This window comes from Rhea americana, unplaced genomic scaffold (assembly GCF_003343005.1).
Source record: "Rhea americana isolate MKP2758 unplaced genomic scaffold, rheAme1 scaffold_57, whole genome shotgun sequence".
Lineage (NCBI taxonomy): Eukaryota > Metazoa > Chordata > Aves > Rheiformes > Rheidae > Rhea > Rhea americana.
The window spans coordinates 3,605,436-3,625,259 of NW_028186723.1; the positions used below are offsets into that span (position 1 = coordinate 3,605,436).

A 19,824-nucleotide genomic window follows, 5' to 3' on the forward strand; every position below is an offset into this window, starting at 1 on the left:
CCTCTCAAGTAAAATCTTTCTTCCAGCTGGACAGAATATTCCTATTTTCAGCGATTTATATTGTTTTCAATGCCTTTCAAGGTATAAGGATCTACAAGATCCTCAGAAACACATTCCACTACTATATGTAATATTCACCTTCCTTCCCACTAGGCAGTAGATTCCACTATATTGAGACAATTACTAGAGGAGAGGAACTATATATAGCTTTACAAGACAAGGCTTTACATACAGCCTTACAAGACTAGCACAGATCTATCTACTCTTACCCAGAATGCTGGGAAAACTCTTCATTTTACTTGAACTGGCTGGCAAAACAAGAAGACAACTTCAAAAATCCTGAATTGTGCCATACAAATAGATAAGTCAAATTTAACAGAACTGAATTAGCAGGCAGCTTTGTCAAATGCCTGTGAACCTGCCTAGGTAATTAGCATGTGTGTAACTGAGATTTATTAATACACATTTCCCACTGTGCTAAATTCCCACTGTGTAGATTTTCACTCCTCAGTTAGTTATCCTTTCCTAATTAATCATAGCTACAACATGCAGTATCCTTCCTAACATATCACTTCATAAACATTTTAATCCTTACGATGTTAAAGATCCTAACACCATAAAAGCGAAAGCATGGACTCAAGAGAATTGCAGGAGCTGCAAATAATCAGGACAGTAGATGCATTAACACACTTCTGCTCTTCTGCCTCCAATAATACTGTTTCAAAGAAATTACCAGCTTTCCAGTGCTGCTTATGCCTGAACACCACTGGCTTTTTATGTAGTTTATAGCAAAAGTCTGTTACACTGCCTAGACACAAAACTAAATTCCAGTTGCATGTGCTTTACATACCAAAGAGGACAATACTTACAAAGGAATAAGCTTAGCTTAGCTCCACAGGTGTCAATCTGGTTAAGTCTCTCTAGTTGTTTGTCTTTTTCAATCAAATTAAGAGAGGAAATGACAGAACTGTAAAAGCAGCAACTCATGAGCAGACTTTTCAGAACTAGAAGAGCATAAATAATTTCTGAAAAAAAGGACTTAGGTCAGTTCAGCTGCAACAGCAAATTGTACCCCATCACTGAGCTGCATCTCTGTGGGCGGCCATGGCTATTTTCGGCAAGTTTAGCTCCTTCAGCCAGTTAACTTTTAAATTGTCTCACCTGTCAGATGAGTGCCAGCACAAAGAAAGAGACAGGAAGGATATGCAACCAGAGGAAGAAGGGAGAGCAGCAGCTGCCTGTTTAGCAGCAACTAGTTGTTGTATCTTCATGTTACACTCCTAGGCTCCTAGGGAGTCTCAGGGAGTTAGAAAGCATTCTCTGCTATCAGCTTGTGTACTGCATACAGTGAATTCAGCCCTTTCCTTCCCTCACCGTCTCATACACACAGGGCTATGCCATGCAATCTTCTTGTTGGCATAACTCCTATTGAAGTGATGCAAACGGCAGATGCAAGCTCATGGTGTCAATTTAAATGAAAGTTTAGGTCACAAAGTTTTTCATCAGTATTATCTCATTGATGGCTGTGAGTTGGGCCCTAATCTATAGAGTGTTTCCATCCATAGCATCAAAGGGTAGTTTAGGTAGCAAATACTGGCAAAGAGCCCAGCATTAATTCACAAACCTGTAAATGGCCTGCCTAGCACAGAGCTGCTGCTCCACTCTCTCCATATATGGTGGAAAAGGGACTTAAAGTCATTTTTCCTGCTGTCCATACAAAAAACTGTCAGAGCAGCTAGGGCCAGCTGCTGCCTCTGTGTCAATACAACCAAAGGCTTCCAAATCTGCAACATGTTCCCATGAGACTGGAGAAATGGAACTACACTAAGTCATACAGATGACAATTCTAGTGAACTGAAAAGCTTTATTCTAATATGGACTGTATGTTGTTAATGCATTTTACCGTCCTTTAACTAAAATTACTTATTTGTCAGTTACAGTCCATTTTACTTTATATTGTCACACCTCCCATTGATTACAACTGAAGTCTGTAGGAAATCCCTTTATTTGTCCTGAAATCACTATTGTCTTTAGCTTCCTGCCTCTCAGAAAGCTCTCTCTACCTTAGAAGATAATCCAAACTGTGCTACTAGCTGGAAGGATGACAACTATTTTAGTGTACTCATTTTCTTTTTCCTTCTCCTTTCCTCCCTCTAAAATGAAAAAAAAAAAAAAAGAAAAAAAAACAAACAAACAAACAAAAAAAAAACAGTTCTTAATGCCTTCCAAAAAGCAGATCATTTTTATTGGAAAGTGTTTAACAATAGAACAGACATGCATATCTGAGACAATACCTCATTAAAAAAAAAGAGAGCCGTCCTATTTTTATTATAGATACATTTTGAAATTTCTCTCTAGAGAWTTACAACAGCCTATTAGGTTAGTCACAAATGGGCTCATGTAAGCCAATGTTTCTTTTAATTATAAAGATGTGACTTCCTTGGTCATTCTAACCCATTTCAAGACAGAAGGAATCTAAAAATCTCTTCTTTTTTTTCCAAAATACTGTAATAKAAATAGTAAGTATCAGTAAATAGAAACACTGTGTTAAACTGAAATTCACTTACTACAATACTTCATCTGATAGACATTCTGTTATCCAGAGAGGGACATTTCATAGCATGATCCAAAAACTCTCTACAGCTGTTTGCTGCAATCTGTTTTTTGCATTAAACCTCATTATCATCAATATACCTGGATATTGGCTAAATCCTGACACTTGAAGTCTTACATCCTTTCCACAAAATGTTATAAATCTAACAGCTTGGGATATCCTTCACAGTCCTRTAACTATCAGTTCTTCTGAAGAGTGTTCAGTATCCGACCTCAATCACATCCTCTGACAATGAATTCCACATACTCATCACCTGCATGAAAAGTGTTGCCTTGGATAATGCCAATTTTCCTGTTTCTGTTTTAGCTAAAATCCTCTTCTCAGTTGTGTGCAGAAACAAAATGAATGAATGGTGTTAGAAAACAATGGTTGGTAGTTAACATTTAAAACTTTTGGTATAACATCCAATGCATTTCCTTTTTAAGGTTCCAGTCTTTTCTATGGGTGATCTAACAGAGTTTCTCGAGGCCTGTTGTCATATTAATTGTTCTGAATCTGYTGTATTTCAATAATATCCTTTTGAGGCAACATCAGTTCTACGCACAGTATCCAAATAAGGCTGTAATATTTATTTACAGGAAAAAATTGTTACAATATTCTCCATATTGCTCGCTGTTCCCATTCCATATCATGGTAACACCTTGCTTTGTGGTTTAGGACTTTTTTTTTTTTTTTTTTTTTTAACATAACTTCATATCAGACAGAAGTATACTCACAGTCACATTCACATCTCTTCTCAGATACGATATGATTCATTCAGAACTGCCTAGGACAACCTTTTCATTTAAGTGCTCCTTTCCAGTGTGCTTCACTTCACATTTTTATTGGCAAGAGATTTCATATGCCAACAAATTACTCAGTTATCAAATTTATTTACTTTTCTCTATAGAGCAGGCTAGCATTGATCAATGTAGTGTAATGTAAACCAAGAACATAATGTGTTAAATAATGTTTATCATGCTCATTCCATGACATAACTGAGGTGAAAATACTAAAAAACCTTCAGGGTAAGAGCTGGTTAAAAAAAGCAGCATCAGAATTTCAGGCTCTCGTACYTAATCCTATAGTCTAGAGTGCCTCTCTGTTTGTTTATAGGAGCTTATACATGCAAATTTTTGTAATTGGAATACAAATCTACTTCAGAGCCCTAGAATTCCATTTCAGAATCCACAGTACATACTAAAAAAACAAAAAAAAACCAAAAACAAAACAAAAAACAAAAAAAAAGAAGAAAAAAAAACTTACACTATCTCTAAGTAACTGACCAGTTGACCGATGTTTTTAAGATTACTGGATTTTGGGGGTAAGTTTATGAAAATAGGCTAGCCTTCTCTTTCCTTTGCTCTATCCTGAGTACACTTGGCATGCCATATTTCACTTCTTTATTTTATAGCTTCTGCATTCTGGATTGTGACATATTCCTGTCACACTCTAACCCCTTCCCTACACCTTATTTTTACTAGCATATTCAAGAAATTCCAGCTTGCAGATTCTGCCTTGTGTTTACTATGGCCCAAGAACATGTATTGAAACATGAACCAGAAGACTGTCATTACTAAAAAGAAACACCATTAGGAATATTAAATCTTGGGTTCCCTGATAAACAACCTACAGCACCTGGATTTCATTTGGATAAGGGTTTAAAAGTGCTGCTCATAGTGAAACTTTAGGACAGCAAAGCACTGTAAGACTGAACCAGCTATTCATCCTTACTAAATTCAACCAATTTCTACATACTAAGCATAAATGGTCTTGAATACCCTTACAGGGTATCTTTCCATTAACAGGCACCTTCTTTTTTTGCCATCAATAATACAAGACTAACTAAGTGAATTTTCACTTGTTAGTGAAATCAGGCACAGAGATGGGATCCTGGTACTGCATCCACGCTCATGGGCCGTTGTTGTGATGCTGTAAGTGCTAGGCCACGTTCACRAGCAGGAAGAGGCTTGCCTCCAGACTGCAGTCATTTTTTCATGTTAGGGTGCAATTTCAGGCCCAGTGTAGGCAGTCACATGTGGCTGCTGCTGCAAGGGTAAGAATAAGGGCAGGCCCCACCCAGGGGGGAGCAGGACAGCGTCACATGTTATACAACYAGACCGCACCGCCAATGTCTCCAAAATTAGAAAAATCAGCAATTTGAATTTGTCACTCACAATGCAAATTCTTGATAAGAACAGAGTTTCTTCTAAGACTGCTAAGTACAACGCTGCTAAAACTGCACCAAAGCAAAAAAAGTGAAATAGAACACATAGGGTACCAGACCTCATTAGGCACATACGGCTTTATGACTGTCTCTGGATAAATAGGACTTAAGTAGGAGCAATATAAAGAAGTCTCTGTGGACTGTTATTCAGGAAGAAAGCAGTTTTGACTCAGCATAGTGAGATTGCAAAGACATGCAACTCTCTAAAGCCTACTACATTCAGTCCTTCAGGAGGCTCCAGAGAGCAAAGTAAACCAGAATAAACAAATACCTGCTTCAAAGAGGTAACAATTCAGGTACCAAAAAAAGAGTTAAGAGTAGAAAAGTACAAAAGATGAATAAGGACAGGGCAGACGAGGTAACAGCAAGAAGTAACAGGAGCAGTTTTCACATACCAGTAAGTCAATTATAGTACAGTTTTTGTAGGCATGAGAAAAGGCATTTTAGAGAGGGTCTCAGAGGAGGAAAATGAGTTAGCATGACAGATATTCATGACCAGGACATGCAGTTTATGTCAAAGGTGACAGAGATGAAGGAGTCAGATGCAGTCAATCCCCTGTCAAAAGTGAGGCTACACAAACTTTTAATGGCAGTATTCTGAAGGGACACAAACTAGGCCAGATCACAGTTGCCAAAGCCAAAGAAAGAATGTTGTAGTAACTGAGATGCAAAATCAGTGACAGCTTTGATGAAGTTCAGCAGTATGTACAGACAGGAAAAGTTGTTATGCAGACAGAATTACCAAAATTTTCATAGGCTGGATGTAGAGACAGAAGAAGTGTGAGCCAAAGGAAACACTCAGATTACACRTTCAAAGGACAAGCTGCATAGCAACTGGACAGGGAGGTCAAAGTTACAGTAGATTAAGAGCTCCAGGTTAGGAATATTTTGGCAACAACAAAACATTGATGAAGGGATGTCAGAGATGCATTAGGATTTCAAGTTGGATAGAAGGAGCCAAATCCTGAGTGCAAAAAGAGATCTACAATACTTTTTAYTTGATTTTGATAGTTTCATGCAGTTTAACTTGCTTAAACAACCATTAACACTTCCTGAAGGGCTGGACTTTTGCATGAAACAAAGACTGAAGTTATCAGTGCTTTTATTCTCTTAAGAGCTAGGTCACTTCCCATGATTAACTAAAGCAGATTTACACTACTCTTCAACAATTCCCACTAGTTAGCCATCAGCTAGCTTAGACTGATGGTYGTACTTCAGTGTACTTCCAGTAACAAAATGTCTACCACTACCTTTTCGTACTTTGCTGAACACCCAGATTACTCTTACAACAGCAAGCTCTCATTTTCAGGATGTTTGCACATAACAGAATCTAGTAACGAGGGCTGGAAATTTTAATCTCTCTTTATGTACAGGTTTGAAGAGCATGCTAGACCAGAACGGCAATAGGAATCTGAGAGTGAATGACAATGCAGAACTCTCCATTTTCCTTTCTTCATCCCTTGTTTACTTTAAACATCAAACATATATGTTAAGTGAACATTCAATTATTTCCCTAAATTCTTTTTTTCCTGCATCTGATCACACACCCTGAGTTAAAAGCCTTGTCAGTCCTTGCTGTTTATCAAGCTTGCCAATAAAAAGACACAATCACAGACAAAACCACAGACACAGACACTAGTCAACAACATTCCATTGTGCCGCGAATGAGAAATGGCAAGAGATCTACCTTACCCTGTCCTGCTCCTTACACAGCTCCCATTTCACAAGCACACATGCACACAGACAGCAGGCGGACAACAATATAAAAAAATAATGAACAGGTCTCTTGTGTTTCAGATTTACCTACAACCGTGTCGTTCCATCAGAACTTTAAGAGTTTTGCTTCTGGCACTATCATTAGCAATCCCACAATAAAGACTGTTAAGAAAAATGTTGCTCAACATTAGAGATGGGTAAAAACAAGAGTTAGAAAAATCTGGGTGCTTCCCAAGAGCACTCTACAAGTTACTCAAACTACCAGGTATCTTACAAACTGTGCATTGTGCATCTGCTGCCATGGGTTATGTAAATCTATGTGACCAAAAATAAATAAAACAAAACATAATATGAATATCCTGATGAAAAGAAGAACATGTACATCTAATACATCAAAGACGAACAATCTGAAGTAAAGGACATGGATATAACAAGTGTGCATATTTTATGCATTTGAGGAGGAGAGGGTTAAATGCACAGAAATCTTTTACTAGTGAAAATAACATTTGCATATAATTTAATATCCAAACTATCCAGTTCACAGTCTTTTCATTCCTACCATGGGAAAATGGAAAGAAGAAAAAAAAATTCCCACTGAGGAGGCTTTCTGTTTTCCCTCCTCTTCCTTATTTTTATACTTTAAAGGCCTGTGATGACCTAAGGAAAATAACAAAACAAAACTGAGTCCAGTACTGAAATCAAATTTCCCTTGGGTCTCAAAACTACATCTGTTCCATTTTCACTGAATTCAGCAGGAATACAGTGTACAAAATGACTAACACATTAGAGCTTGTGGTGAGGGACACTAATATATAAATCTAAATAGAAAGAAAAAGGCATTTAAGAGATGAATACATACGACTTGAAGCTACTGCTTTGTAGAGTTGCCTTCTTTTTTCAATGTTTCTAGTCTGGCTCTTTCCTAGACCAGTTTTATATAGAGTATATTAGTGTCAATTGCCCAAATAATACAATTTATCATTTAGGTTACCAAGTAGAGCTTTAAAGGGGCACTTCTACTTTCATCCAGTAATCTTACCTTGTAGGCAGCTTGTCTCATAAACTGTTTTGCAGGCTGCTTCCAAATAGCAGGCACTGTAATAACCCATCTTACTTCAGAGTTTTCAAAGTCTGAGCCTGCTTGGTCACTGAGCTCCTACACCAAAGGAAAACAGAAATAAATGTAAGATGATGGGTACCAATTTTATGAGAAGACATTATTTTCTGCTAGATCCAGTAACAATAAATTTCTCTATTTTTTCCTGTCAACAAATCAAAATATTTAAATTATTGCTAACATGTTAAAAAAGCTTTACTGTGTCAAATCCTTCAATTAGGATTGACACTTCTACCAGACACCTCTAAAAAAGTTTCCTGCTTAACATGAAGTAGGAAAGTTAGTTTTTCCAAAGGCAGCTCATGCACTGCTGGATATTACAGAATGTTTATGTACATACTTAGTAATAGTGTGGTATTTGCTGCTAGTCTGAAGAATTCACACTTGCATCTTGATTAATATACAGAAAAATATTTGAGGTATAAGTCATGAACATTATATTTTATAGTCTAGATTTTTCAATGACTTCTTTATACATTATTCACTTTTAAATCAAAGTTTTAAATTCAGTTAGTAAGAGGAAGTTACAGTTAAAACCTTAAAAAAATTGACTGCTGCTTGAGAAGTTTGCTTTAAGCAAACATTCAATGGCAGTTTAGTTCCTTTATTTTTCTTTTTTTTCCCTTAAAAAGAGGAAAGTCTGTATTGCATTTGCAAATTAGGTGATATACTGACATGCTTTGGGAAAGGTTCCAAGTAAAATGTCATTACCATATGTCCTATCTAAATCTCCATCCAAACAGGGCAAGGTTCAGAAAGGTGAACAACAGGCCTTTAGAATGTAAAAAAATGCTTCTGCATGTGCGGTGCCAAGGTGTTGTGTTTGCTTAGCTATGCCATAATCCAAAAATCCATGGTAGAAAAATAGTACTTTTATACTGCACAGGGCACTTCATATGGACAGATGATTATAATCCAAAGTAACAGACCATTTACACGGCTTGACTAATTAGTTTTAGCATGCACTTACAAATCACAGGGATCTATTTATTAACATCAAGAAAGGATGCAATGCTGAAGAGGGAACATAGCAGATATAAGGATTGTAAGAATTTCCCCAAACTATGCATAGGTTCAGGTCAGTCCTTTAAAATTCTCATCAAATACAGTCTTTGACCAGACAAGGATTTCAAATTGCAGTGACAGGATTTGTGCCTCTGTAGCCATTAAGAACAGACTGAGATCTCACAGATATTAAATTAACCCCATTCAGAAAAGCARGTAAGCTTTCTAACAAGGCTCTTTTAAACAACACGTGCTTGAGTGAAGATCTAACAACTAATCTGGCCTATCAACTACTATTGTTTACATTGACATTATGGTGGTGCATCTGAAGCCGATGTGTATTTAGTTCATGTTTGGCTGTTGAATGAGATTTTAAATCTCAGAAACTGTTTACTGGGAAAATATATTTTATAAGAGAATATCAAATACATTCCTAGGATCCAAGAAAAAAAATACAAGAAAGAAGTATTGTGGCATTTCAAATGTGAAACCAGAAAATAAAATGCATTTTCCTTCGTCTGTAAGAAACTTAGAAAATCTATTTTCTTTACTGTAAAGAATTCATAACCAATAGCTTGCCTTTCTGCTACCAACAGCAGCCACAGGAGGGGAAAAAAAAAAAAAAAAAGTATAGAAAAGCAGGCAAAACCTGACACTAAAGGCAGTGTAAATAGGCTCTGTTTCAGAACACAATATGAATTTAACCCATAACCGGTGTCTTACTTCAAGGTTCTCCCTAACGCTTGTTAGATTTTTTTATATAAATGTACATTGAAGATCAGGGTAAAAAATAACACTTCATAGCATAATGACCTGAATTTCACCCCGTGAACGCACACCGTCAGCACAAGATGGAAATACCATTAAATGAGCCCAATTGTGGCTCTTTGGTAACGTGTGCTGCGGTTTAACTGTGTGAAACAGCATAAAGAAATGTTGTGCAGCAGTATCCGAGTTGGTTTGGATAATGAAGGCTGTGTACCTGTGCTATTGCAAAGCCTCGTACAGCCTAAACACTGAGCTTCTCAAGGCAAACAAGCAGCCTACACAGACCACTGTGCAAGCATGATTACACTGCTGCCACCACGTCAGCTTATCTTGTGCACTTCAACAGGTCATCACTGTACAGACTTACAGTGAGATTCAACTCACTAAATTGTAAAACAGCTTTTAATAATCTCTTTCTATTACCGAATAAATTCAGCTCTTCTGACTTCCCTTTGTTCCATCACTGAAGACAATGTTACATTGGAACAGCAGAGATCAGTAGGTGCCCGTCCTACAAGGCTTCACAGTACAAAGTCTTTACCATAAGAGAGAACCTTGAGTGAGCACAAAACAATGAACTGCCCAGCAGCAGCAGAACTGCAGGGGCCAAGGCCAGAAGCCAGTCTCAGATTAAATGCCTGAGAAGTTAAATATACAGATAGAGTGAAATGCTGATCTTCAGCTCCCGCAACTGTAAATTCTATTTTCAGATCAACATTTTTCAAGCAATAGAAAAGATTTATATCAGTAAGAAAAATATTCAAAAACCTGTATCACAGTGATACATTTGCTATTATTGAATCAAGCTTCCTCTGTGCAAAGGGAAATCACTTCAGGCTATTATGAACTCTTCAGAGTCCACAGCCTTCCTAGCATTTCTACAGCTGCCGTGCTTTGTTTACATCAAATACTACTAAGGTTAAAGCTTGGCAAGGTTAAAAGTCTTAGGCACACATTTTTCTCAGTTATAAATATAGAAATTCTAGATAAGGAAGCATTATTCTACCTTTAATGCCTGTTCCTTAAAGAATTGCAGGGCGTAAGCAAATATTTCAAGTGCTTTGACTTTTTTGCCATTTGCAGCTGTCAGGTCTGTCTCCATGGTAAGATTCTACATGAAAGAAAATAACTGGAAGTTACTCAAAGGAAGAAGTAAACATACAATTAATTCCCACTGCTTGAGGAAAAGGAATTCTTCTTTATCCACCTGGCTAGGAAAAAGTGACAAAATTGTTCTGAAGATGATCTAATCCATCACTTGAATTTCCTGGAGCATAATATTTGCTGTTTATTTTAGATCTTTTTTTATACACATATCATATCTACAAATAATTGTAGGCATATAGTGCACTATTAACTAAATATTAAATAATTAGAATAAACTGCAGCTGTAATTAATTGTAACAAAATGGCATATGCAAGGTATTTAATCCAAGTTAAGAGCAAAAAGCATGGATTTTTGGCTTCCTACCAACACATGAAACCAGAAAGCATCTCAATACATAAAGTACTGGCCAAGTCCCAAAGTTATAGAACAATTTATTTTGAAGACAAAACTATAATCAGTAGCAATAACATAAAATTATTACAAGTAATCTGGGTGAATTTGTTTCTGTGCACAGGAGTTCAACTCTTATATTTCATTTTTGCTTTCTGAATGGATTTTATATAGCAGCTAGACCTCATTCAGACTCCCTAAACAGCTATGAATTTCACTGAAAAAAGATAGGACAGGAAGATCTAAGGAAAGTAGATACCAAACTGCTACGATCTAGAAAGCAGGCAGTCAAACTTGCCAAAGACAATGAGAAGCAAAACAAACCAAAATATGTTAACTGAAGTGTTTCATTTAATTTGTTTACTTTCTAAACATATAAATGAAGCTGCTTCCTCATTTACAATCTTTAGACAAGATCTAGCATCCTCCAYGGATGATTTGAGTAGCAAATGCACAGTTATCCAAGAGAGTTAGTTACTACTTACACCAGTGGTATGTAGCTTCATCTTAAACTTTTCAAAATACAACCAATGCTTTGACTCATTTGGATCCAAGTCATGGTAGAAATCTCTTGCTGCATATCCGAAGCTATGAAACTTTCTTTCTGGTGTTAAGAGGATAGTAGTTGGTGTCTTCTGATTGGATACGCCTGGATCTCCACCTTCCCATCGTCTATCAAACAAGTGAACCATCTTCCGTAAGTGACACTCATGTTCAGAGCAGCAGGAAAATTAGTGTAGTGTGAGAAAACAATAATTTCCAAGAATTTTAATTTCAGTCCTCGTAAGACCAAGTGTTTTTATTCACATCCAAGAAAAGAAGACTGTCATTTTTATTTCAGACAACTCAATAATTTTTGCATCTAGTTGTATAGCTTTAAAGGATATAATCATACTATTTCTTCAATAAAAATACAGATTCCCTGAAATAAGCCATAGAGAAGTAACAAGGAAACAGTATTACATTTATATTCTCAAACTAAACATACATATGTAATAAATATTGCATGGAAAAACTGTCTGATATTTTTTTAAGAATTGAAATAGAATGAAAAGCCAAATCCTCAAAACCAGTGGGCTATGCAATCTTAAATCAGACTGCTTGCATGCTCATTTGTAAGAGAATATTTTTCTCTATTTTGAATTAGTGACCTGTTTAAATCAGCTGACTCTAGTGTGCAGAAGTTGATTACATTCCTGCTGCTGTTACAGAGAGCTCTGTGATGCCAGACAAATCAGTGTAGCAAATATCCAATGAATGTGCATGTTCCTAATTTCCTGGACACCTGAAACTCTGAAACCTGGTCTGCAGATTTTGAACACTCTTCCCTGCACTTTCTACTCCCTGGAAACCAAAAGAACTTGTATTTTAAATGTCTAAAATGCTATAAAGATTTTACAATCTCTCTAAAAGCAGATGATTCCTCAACCCTCAAATATCTCATAGGCACCAAAACCTTTCCCTCACTACCATGTATAAAAATGTCAGATAAAACTATATATCAAGACTGTGACAGTATCTTCACAACCTGAGAAGCACAAAGGTACAAAAAGGCCTATGAAAACTGTTTCATTTTTCAGTTCAGATTTGCACAATGTGAAGTAAGACAGAGTTTGATTTACAGAATGAATAAGGAAGATAAATCAGAACATCGAACACAGAAACACTCTCCATCCTTTGTATTAAATGCAGCAAGAAGTCTGCAGAAGGAAGAAAACTCTAAGGTCATACAGTAAAAAGTAGTATTAGAGAAATAGCTGAGAATATTCTATTTTCTCTTCACTTCTCCCTCACAGAAAAGGAGAATGGTAGAACAAGGAACTCAAATTACTGTTTCCTCATCATATACAAGTACTTTCAGCACTGGGGAAAAAAAAAAAAGATAAATGTTTAAGTGTCAGTGGAAAATCTGAGCAAACTATCAGTCATAATCATAATGCAGTTCAAAAAGAGGCCAAGTTAAGATCAGCAGAGCAATTACATTCATTATTAAACTGAATGTTAAGTGCTTTTCCTTTGGATAGCAAAATACACTTTCCTAACATTCTCCTGCTGAAAGACCTTGAAGCACAAGAAGATTGCGTTGTTTTGTGGCACTTGATTATGCAGCATAGGAAGATTATTCAGAAAAATGTATWTTTCCATTTTACTCCCAGAGGCAATTGAACAAGTTGGAAGGTAACTAATCTCCCGACTGGGGCAGAAAACTGATACAGAAAACTTCAGACTAGGGGGTTAATATCTGGCAAAGTAATAAGCAGCTAGGAACAGGATCTTAGAAAGCGCTGGGAAGCTTTAAGACCATTCAACTAGATCCAAAAAGGGAAAAAAAGGTTTATGTTTTTTAAAAAACCTGGATATATATCATAGGAATTGCAAAACTGTTCCCTGGAAAATTTACCTCTATATTATTTCTTAGCATTTTCCCAGAAAAAAAAAAAAAAAAGAAAAGAAAAATTAAGATGGTTCCAGGATATGTCATTCTTCTTCCTTGCAGCAGTATCAGTGATGGCTGGGAATCCCCACGTGTCTAGGAACTTAATCTAATATAGAGGGCACTTCTATTGATTTGAAAGTATGATGAGAAATGGATGTTTTTCACTTTCATCCACGGGAAAACTTCTTCGCTAAACTCACTGGCCCTGCTGCTCAGCCCCAGGGCTATTATCAGCCGTGCAAGGACACTGGTTTCTACTCATTTCTTCTCACCTACTGCTAGAAATGTAGTTGATTATCTCCGAAAACCTTGGAGTAAGTGTTAGAGTAAACATATGGTTCCAATGCTAGGAAGTACAAATCCCACAGCCCACTAACAGAAAACACTGCCTATTCCACCAGAATGTTAAATCCCACACACCAGTTGCAAATGGAGAGGAGGTAGAATGGTATCGTTTTTGCCTTGAAATCATTAGTGATTCACTCTGAGTCACTGGTGTGAAACTTCATAAATAGAACATGTGCTAAGATGCTGGCTAATAACAACACCTTTTTATTTTTTTTAAGGATAGAGACATTTTCTCTTTCTGGAATAAGTAAGTTCAAACGATGACGAATCGATGCTCAGCTCTATGGTTGAAATTTTCAAAACTAAGGAATGAAATGCTCAATGCCTGATGAGTTTCTAATGGAAACTAGACACTGAAATTGTTGAGCCAGTTCAAAAGTTCTCAGCCTGTATTTCTAAAAAGGAAGTCTGACTGTATCATTTGCTCTCAGAGCTTTAAATACATTTCTGTGTGGCATCTTTTCTAGAGAGAAGCAGCTGCAGTCAATAGCTTGTGTATCCCAATTCCTGACTCTGCTACACTCTTACGTGAAATCCTAGGTTTAATCCACTTAGAAGAGGCTTCTTTCAATAGTATAAGTAAGGCTAGGATTTCAACACCTATGGTCACATCACTTTTCTTTCATGGTTCTGATACAGGTAAAATGATGGCAATAATGCTCTTCAGAAAAAAAAAATCTGAAACGTGTATTAAGAGCATGAACCAATACAAGCCAGCAGTACTCTAAATGCATGTGAAGGCTATTTCCTGAAAGCAGAGTCACAGCTAAAAGTCTACTCAAGAAGAACTCAGGGTAAATTTTTGCCTAAATTTAAATATTTGAGACCAGTTCCTAGGCTGATTAGAGTAGCTTACCTGAGCAGTATAGAACAGTTCACAGCCACAGAAGATCTAATTATATAGTAAAACTGTAAAAAAGAGCTAAAGTAATAATGTGGAAAGGATCATAAGATTATACTAAGATCAGAGAAATGTCTTTCCTTAAACATGAATCTGGCTACAAGTCAGAGTAAACAGTGATCCTTGGAAAGTGATGAGAACTTGATCCAGAGCAGCAGCATAACATTAACGAAAATGAAGCAGTGGGGTCATCAAATTGTAGTTCAATGCCTCTGAGTGTGTATCTGTGAGACTCAAGCATGAGTCTGCCAAGAATCACAATCCAACAAGGAAGAGAAGAAAAAAAATAGGAGTCGGAAGTTATGCTAAAAAAAATGACATTCTCCTTCCTTCCAAAGATAGGATGCAATGTGTTTCATAATCATGCATATTTTTCTCTGTATTTTGTATTCATTTATGAAATACTTAAATTCAGTTTGTTGCTGTTTAATCAGCAGCCAAAGCATTTACAGCTAAACATAAGTGCACGTAAATCAATAGGAGTTTTTCAAAACTGCATAGAACATCATATATTTGCTTCAGTGGAAATTATTAACTAGTTCTATAGCATGGAACTGTGTTTCATTATGGCTCTGGCACTGCACTTCTTATTGAAGTGCTTACTGAAGTCATAGCCAGATTGTTCACAAAAATTTATTCATAGACTCAAGGTTTGCAGAAAATTACACTCATTTTAATGTATACTTCTACCCTGCAACAAGAACTTGACATAAGGCAACACAACTATCTTTATAGAAGCAGTAGGGAACTAATAGGAGTTTACAGGCATGAAGTATTACCTAAAATTGATAAAACAGTAACTTATGTTATGCAAACAACGTAAAGATATTCATCAGTCATCCAGAAACACATTCCCAATTCCAAATATATGCTTTAGTCTACTGAAATCCATGAGGTTACTCATACATTTAAAGCTAAGCATATGCCCAAAACACTTTACTAGGTCAATGCCTACAAATTCATCTGTTTAAGTACTGGGCCTCACACGAAATAAACACACAGTCAGAGCCATGATTTTGTTTGCCTGTTAATTATATGTCTAGAATCACAACTTTGCTGAGACTCTACAGTCTAACTTAGCACTAAAGCACTGTGTACGTTAACTCTTTTACCAAAGTAGGACCTTCTAACTGAAACCATCTTACCCTCTTTGAGATATTTTACAGAAAAGCAGCTTTGTTAAAAGGCAGTCAGAAATCCAAAAGTCTGGAAAGGATCAACACTAGAGAGGGAAAGTGGAAAAAATGTTAAGCAGCAAAGAGGACCATGTATCATTGGTATGCTTTATTTTAATGTAAACATTCTCAAGTTTGGGTGGGAAGTGACATTTACTCCGCTGAAATATTTGTAAATCACCCCATGTGTAAGCCTAATTATATACAGAGTGCGAACTTCTTAATGCCTTCTTAACTACTGCCTGACTTGTTCTGATACAACTCTCTTCATTGAATTTTTGATTTCATATATACATATTATTTTGTAATTCAGTTTCAGCTATATCTTTGCCCAAATCCTGCCATTAACAAGACAATGAGCAGTCTGGATATACTCCCTGCCAGCAAAGTATTTTATGAACTTTTTCAGTACAACTTCACAGTCAGAAGTACAGTCAATATTTTTTAGACATTCTTGTTATTAAAGTATTTTCCATTGTTTGAAGTATCTGTTGGATTCTTTTTGTTGAAAAATAAATGAATTAATTTATTTGATGTCTTTTTACATCAGGATCCTGTAATGTCCACATACGTATGAAATCATGATTGTGTGATAAATTATGGTATTTTGAACCACAAGAGATAAAATGTCATTTAAGATTTGGAATATACTCCCTGCTAGCTATATATCACTCAGATTTCAGTGTCTCAACCCTGAGATCTGCAGCAGCAAGCCAGGGGCCCCAGAAGGAGAATCAAGCTTCTAAATAACTGCAGTAGAGTATAAACCCAATGGCAAAATCAAGTCCTAACTATTTTGTAATATATATTCTGTAATTGTAAAATTTTGCATACAAATAGTTTAAGGGATATCCCTAAGTAAAATCTTCACAGCAGTTACAAGAATGACATTGTAGATATGATTTACGGTTGCTCAGGTATAGTTTCAGAGATAACTTCCCTCACTTCATCCAGCTTTGCTTATTTTAAGAACTTTGATTTAATCATCTACTATTGAAAGAGATTAGGAGACAGTGATAAGTAACTTAGCTGAGACAGTTACACGTTAACCTGTCCTTTGACTTCTAGCATCATGGAGCTCTTAGGCTATTAGCAGAACAAGAGACTGATGGGACACAGAAAGGCCTTGAAGCACTACTTGTCCATACTGAAAACATTCCAAATACATCTTTGTAGCCATATGGCCTATCACTCTTTCAAAATTTATCTCCCTTTAAAATTTATTTCGTATCACCGGTTGTATCACATTTCCCTGAAATACTCTGCAATGTTATACAAACTGATCATTCAGGCTGACTGTGCAAATTGTCTGCTGAGATTTAAACAGCTCCATTCAGCTAGCATCTTTGCTTAGAAAAATTACCATATATCACACTGGACTACATTAGATTAGTTTTACAGTCCTTTAATTCTCAGCATTACAAGCAACAAATAGTAAATTACCTATTGCTACAACAGCAGCTTTGTTCAGAGGAACTTCTATAGCTAAGTTTTTCAGAGATCAATTGTTTATGCCTGAAATTTTCCGTATCTTGGTCTTGTTACACAATTAAAAAAAAAGAAAAAGTGAAAAATAATATTGAAATGGTTTGTGGTGCTTCGCTTTTAGGGAACTACCACAATAACTTTTGCATTTGTGATTGCATTGGATTCATATGCGTCAGATCTGTAAAGGGAAAAATCAAATGGTGATGACTGATGATTTAATCAACAAATAAATCAAAATAACATAACAATAGCATCTATTCTATTCCTTCCTTACATGCAATACTGAACAGATTTCCCATCAAACTTTGATTTTCACATTTATGCTTTTTTTTGATTGCTTATTTTGCAGTATCATTATCAGGGATTTGGGTCAAATTTAATCCTAAAAAGCTTAAATCAGCCATACGAAGTACCAATTTCTGGATACAAATGACTAAAAAAGTATTATACATGCAACTGCATACAAGTATGATTCCAGGATATAGGCTGTTTCAGGCATCTTACCCACTTTTACTTTAGTCTAATGGGGAACACTGCACTGCATTGACTTATGCACCTGTGATATTACCACAAGTCCTACACAACAAGCATGTTGTTAATGTGGTAATATGAGTCTGCCAAACCCTGTATGAATTAGAAATTCAAATATTTCTTTAAATGCTGAATATCCTTTTCTCCACCATCCTGGTAATGACATGATTGCTCTTATAAACGTTTGATTTTTCTTATAATCTCATGGGTAAGGTCTTACTGACTTAGTAATTATCGCTGCATCCTCAATGATTCTAAATCTCACCAATCCCTCCTTTTATTCATGTTATCTTATAAATTCAATAAAATAACACGAAAGGGATATATTCATGTTGATTATAAAAGCGTATTAGAATACAACAGATGTAATAGAGAACTATAATCATGACAAAGAAAAGGTGTACACTGTGGTAACGCTAGATAAATCCAGATATTTCAAGCTCTTGTAGAAAATGTCTGTGGCTATTGCAGGCAATACATGCTGTCATCATCCAAAACAAAATACTGCATTGCAGTCCTTACCTCATTACATGAATACATTCCGGTTCCTTGGTGAAGCTGTAGGCGTAGCCACTGGATGTAGTGCCAAAATCAATAGCCACAACAACAAGAAATAACTGTTCCACAGCAACATCTGCATCAGAGTCCTTCTGTTAAATGGCAGAAGCAGAACAGACACTGAGTCACTAATTAGAAATATAATTGTAACTCATCTTATCCTTCAGTGTTTCAGTTCTATGAGACATGCATCTCTCTTCCACGAAAATAAGGAATTCCCTAAAAGCGCATTTGTGCCTAAAATTAATGCCAGTAACCTCCGTATTCCAACCTAAGTGGAATTTAATACACAACTCAATATATTTGCTGTTACCTTTTATACCTATCCAGCTGAATCAGTTTCTTGCATCTTAATTTCCTGGAATAGCTGTCATCTTGTATCATTAAAACTTATGGCTAAATATTGCATTTTTGTTTTTTAATCGAACAGCTGAAGAATATGTTTATATCCATCAATGAATTATTTTGAGATTTATTTTGTGGTTATAAGAGTTACATGAGACTGAATCTGAGATACTACTCACTTTTCAACAGTGGTTCAGAAGTAGTGGAGACAGAACAACCCAACACAGGGTAGTAACTTTATAGCACATACGTCATTATTTGTTGATGAGAATGTATACAAAATTATTTCAGAAACACTCTATGCATTCTTTTCTCTTGTCTATGCTAAGATATGGAAGGTTGTTCAGCTGCTTAAACTAAACTTGAGTTCTTCTCCGTCTCTCCTTTTATCTAGAATCTGCAATTCCTGAAAAACACAGTCCAGGGCAGTGCAGGAATGTGAACTAAAAGAGGTGGAGGGGTTATGGCTCACTCATAATGGTCAAATCACAATAATGTGGTATAAAGCATGACTTGAATAAACAAGGAATAGTACCACTCCCCAGTATACAACTGCTAGGCCCCTGCTGAAACTAATAGGAGCTCTGTCATCAACTCAAGTGGGACCAAAATTTCACTTAAAGCTATGGGTAGCATAAAAGGGATCAGGATGTACAGAAATGACAACCTTCTAAATCAACTACCTCCCATGGAAAAGGCAAGAGAAAGTAATGTCAACACATAGTATATAATAAAAGTGCATTTCTTACCACAATATGTGATGGAGACAGTGGCGTTATTCCAGGGTCTCCCAAACTTTTGGCTGGTGATGAGTAAGCAGATGTGGAAACTGCATCTAAAAGGAGACAAAAATTCTTCATTGTCAGTATGGAAAATAAGCAGGATAGGACCGTTGTTTTGCATACTACTACAAAATTTTCCTATTTTAAAACATCTGCTAAAAAAGAAAGCAAATTTTGCATCCTCTTTATAAATTGTATTTTTTGCCCTTAGAACATGCAGTTCAACTGCAGTTTTGTTTTGAAAATATTTATTTAAGCTTGATGAGTACCTTTCATTCTTTTGCCTTCTACATCGGCAGGTATAATTTTTGAAGTCTTCCTAAATATATTCAAAA

General features: G+C 36.2%; 1 protein-coding gene across 1 annotated transcript in view; it reads right to left on the bottom strand.

Moving 5' to 3' along the window:
- Positions 1-19,567, bottom strand: part of HSPA12A (heat shock protein family A (Hsp70) member 12A) — a 43,409-nt gene extending 23,842 nt beyond the window's left edge. The window contains exons 1-5 of the mRNA XM_085319096.1: positions 19,457-19,567; positions 18,327-18,454; positions 11,410-11,596; positions 10,433-10,537; positions 7,576-7,692 (exon numbers count right to left, since the gene is read on the bottom strand). Coding sequence (XP_085175222.1) covers positions 7,576-7,692; positions 10,433-10,537; positions 11,410-11,596; positions 18,327-18,454; positions 19,457-19,567 — 648 coding nt within the window. The remainder of the gene's footprint in view (positions 1-7,575; positions 7,693-10,432; positions 10,538-11,409; positions 11,597-18,326; positions 18,455-19,456) is intronic.
- Positions 19,568-19,824: the final 257 nt, after the last annotated feature.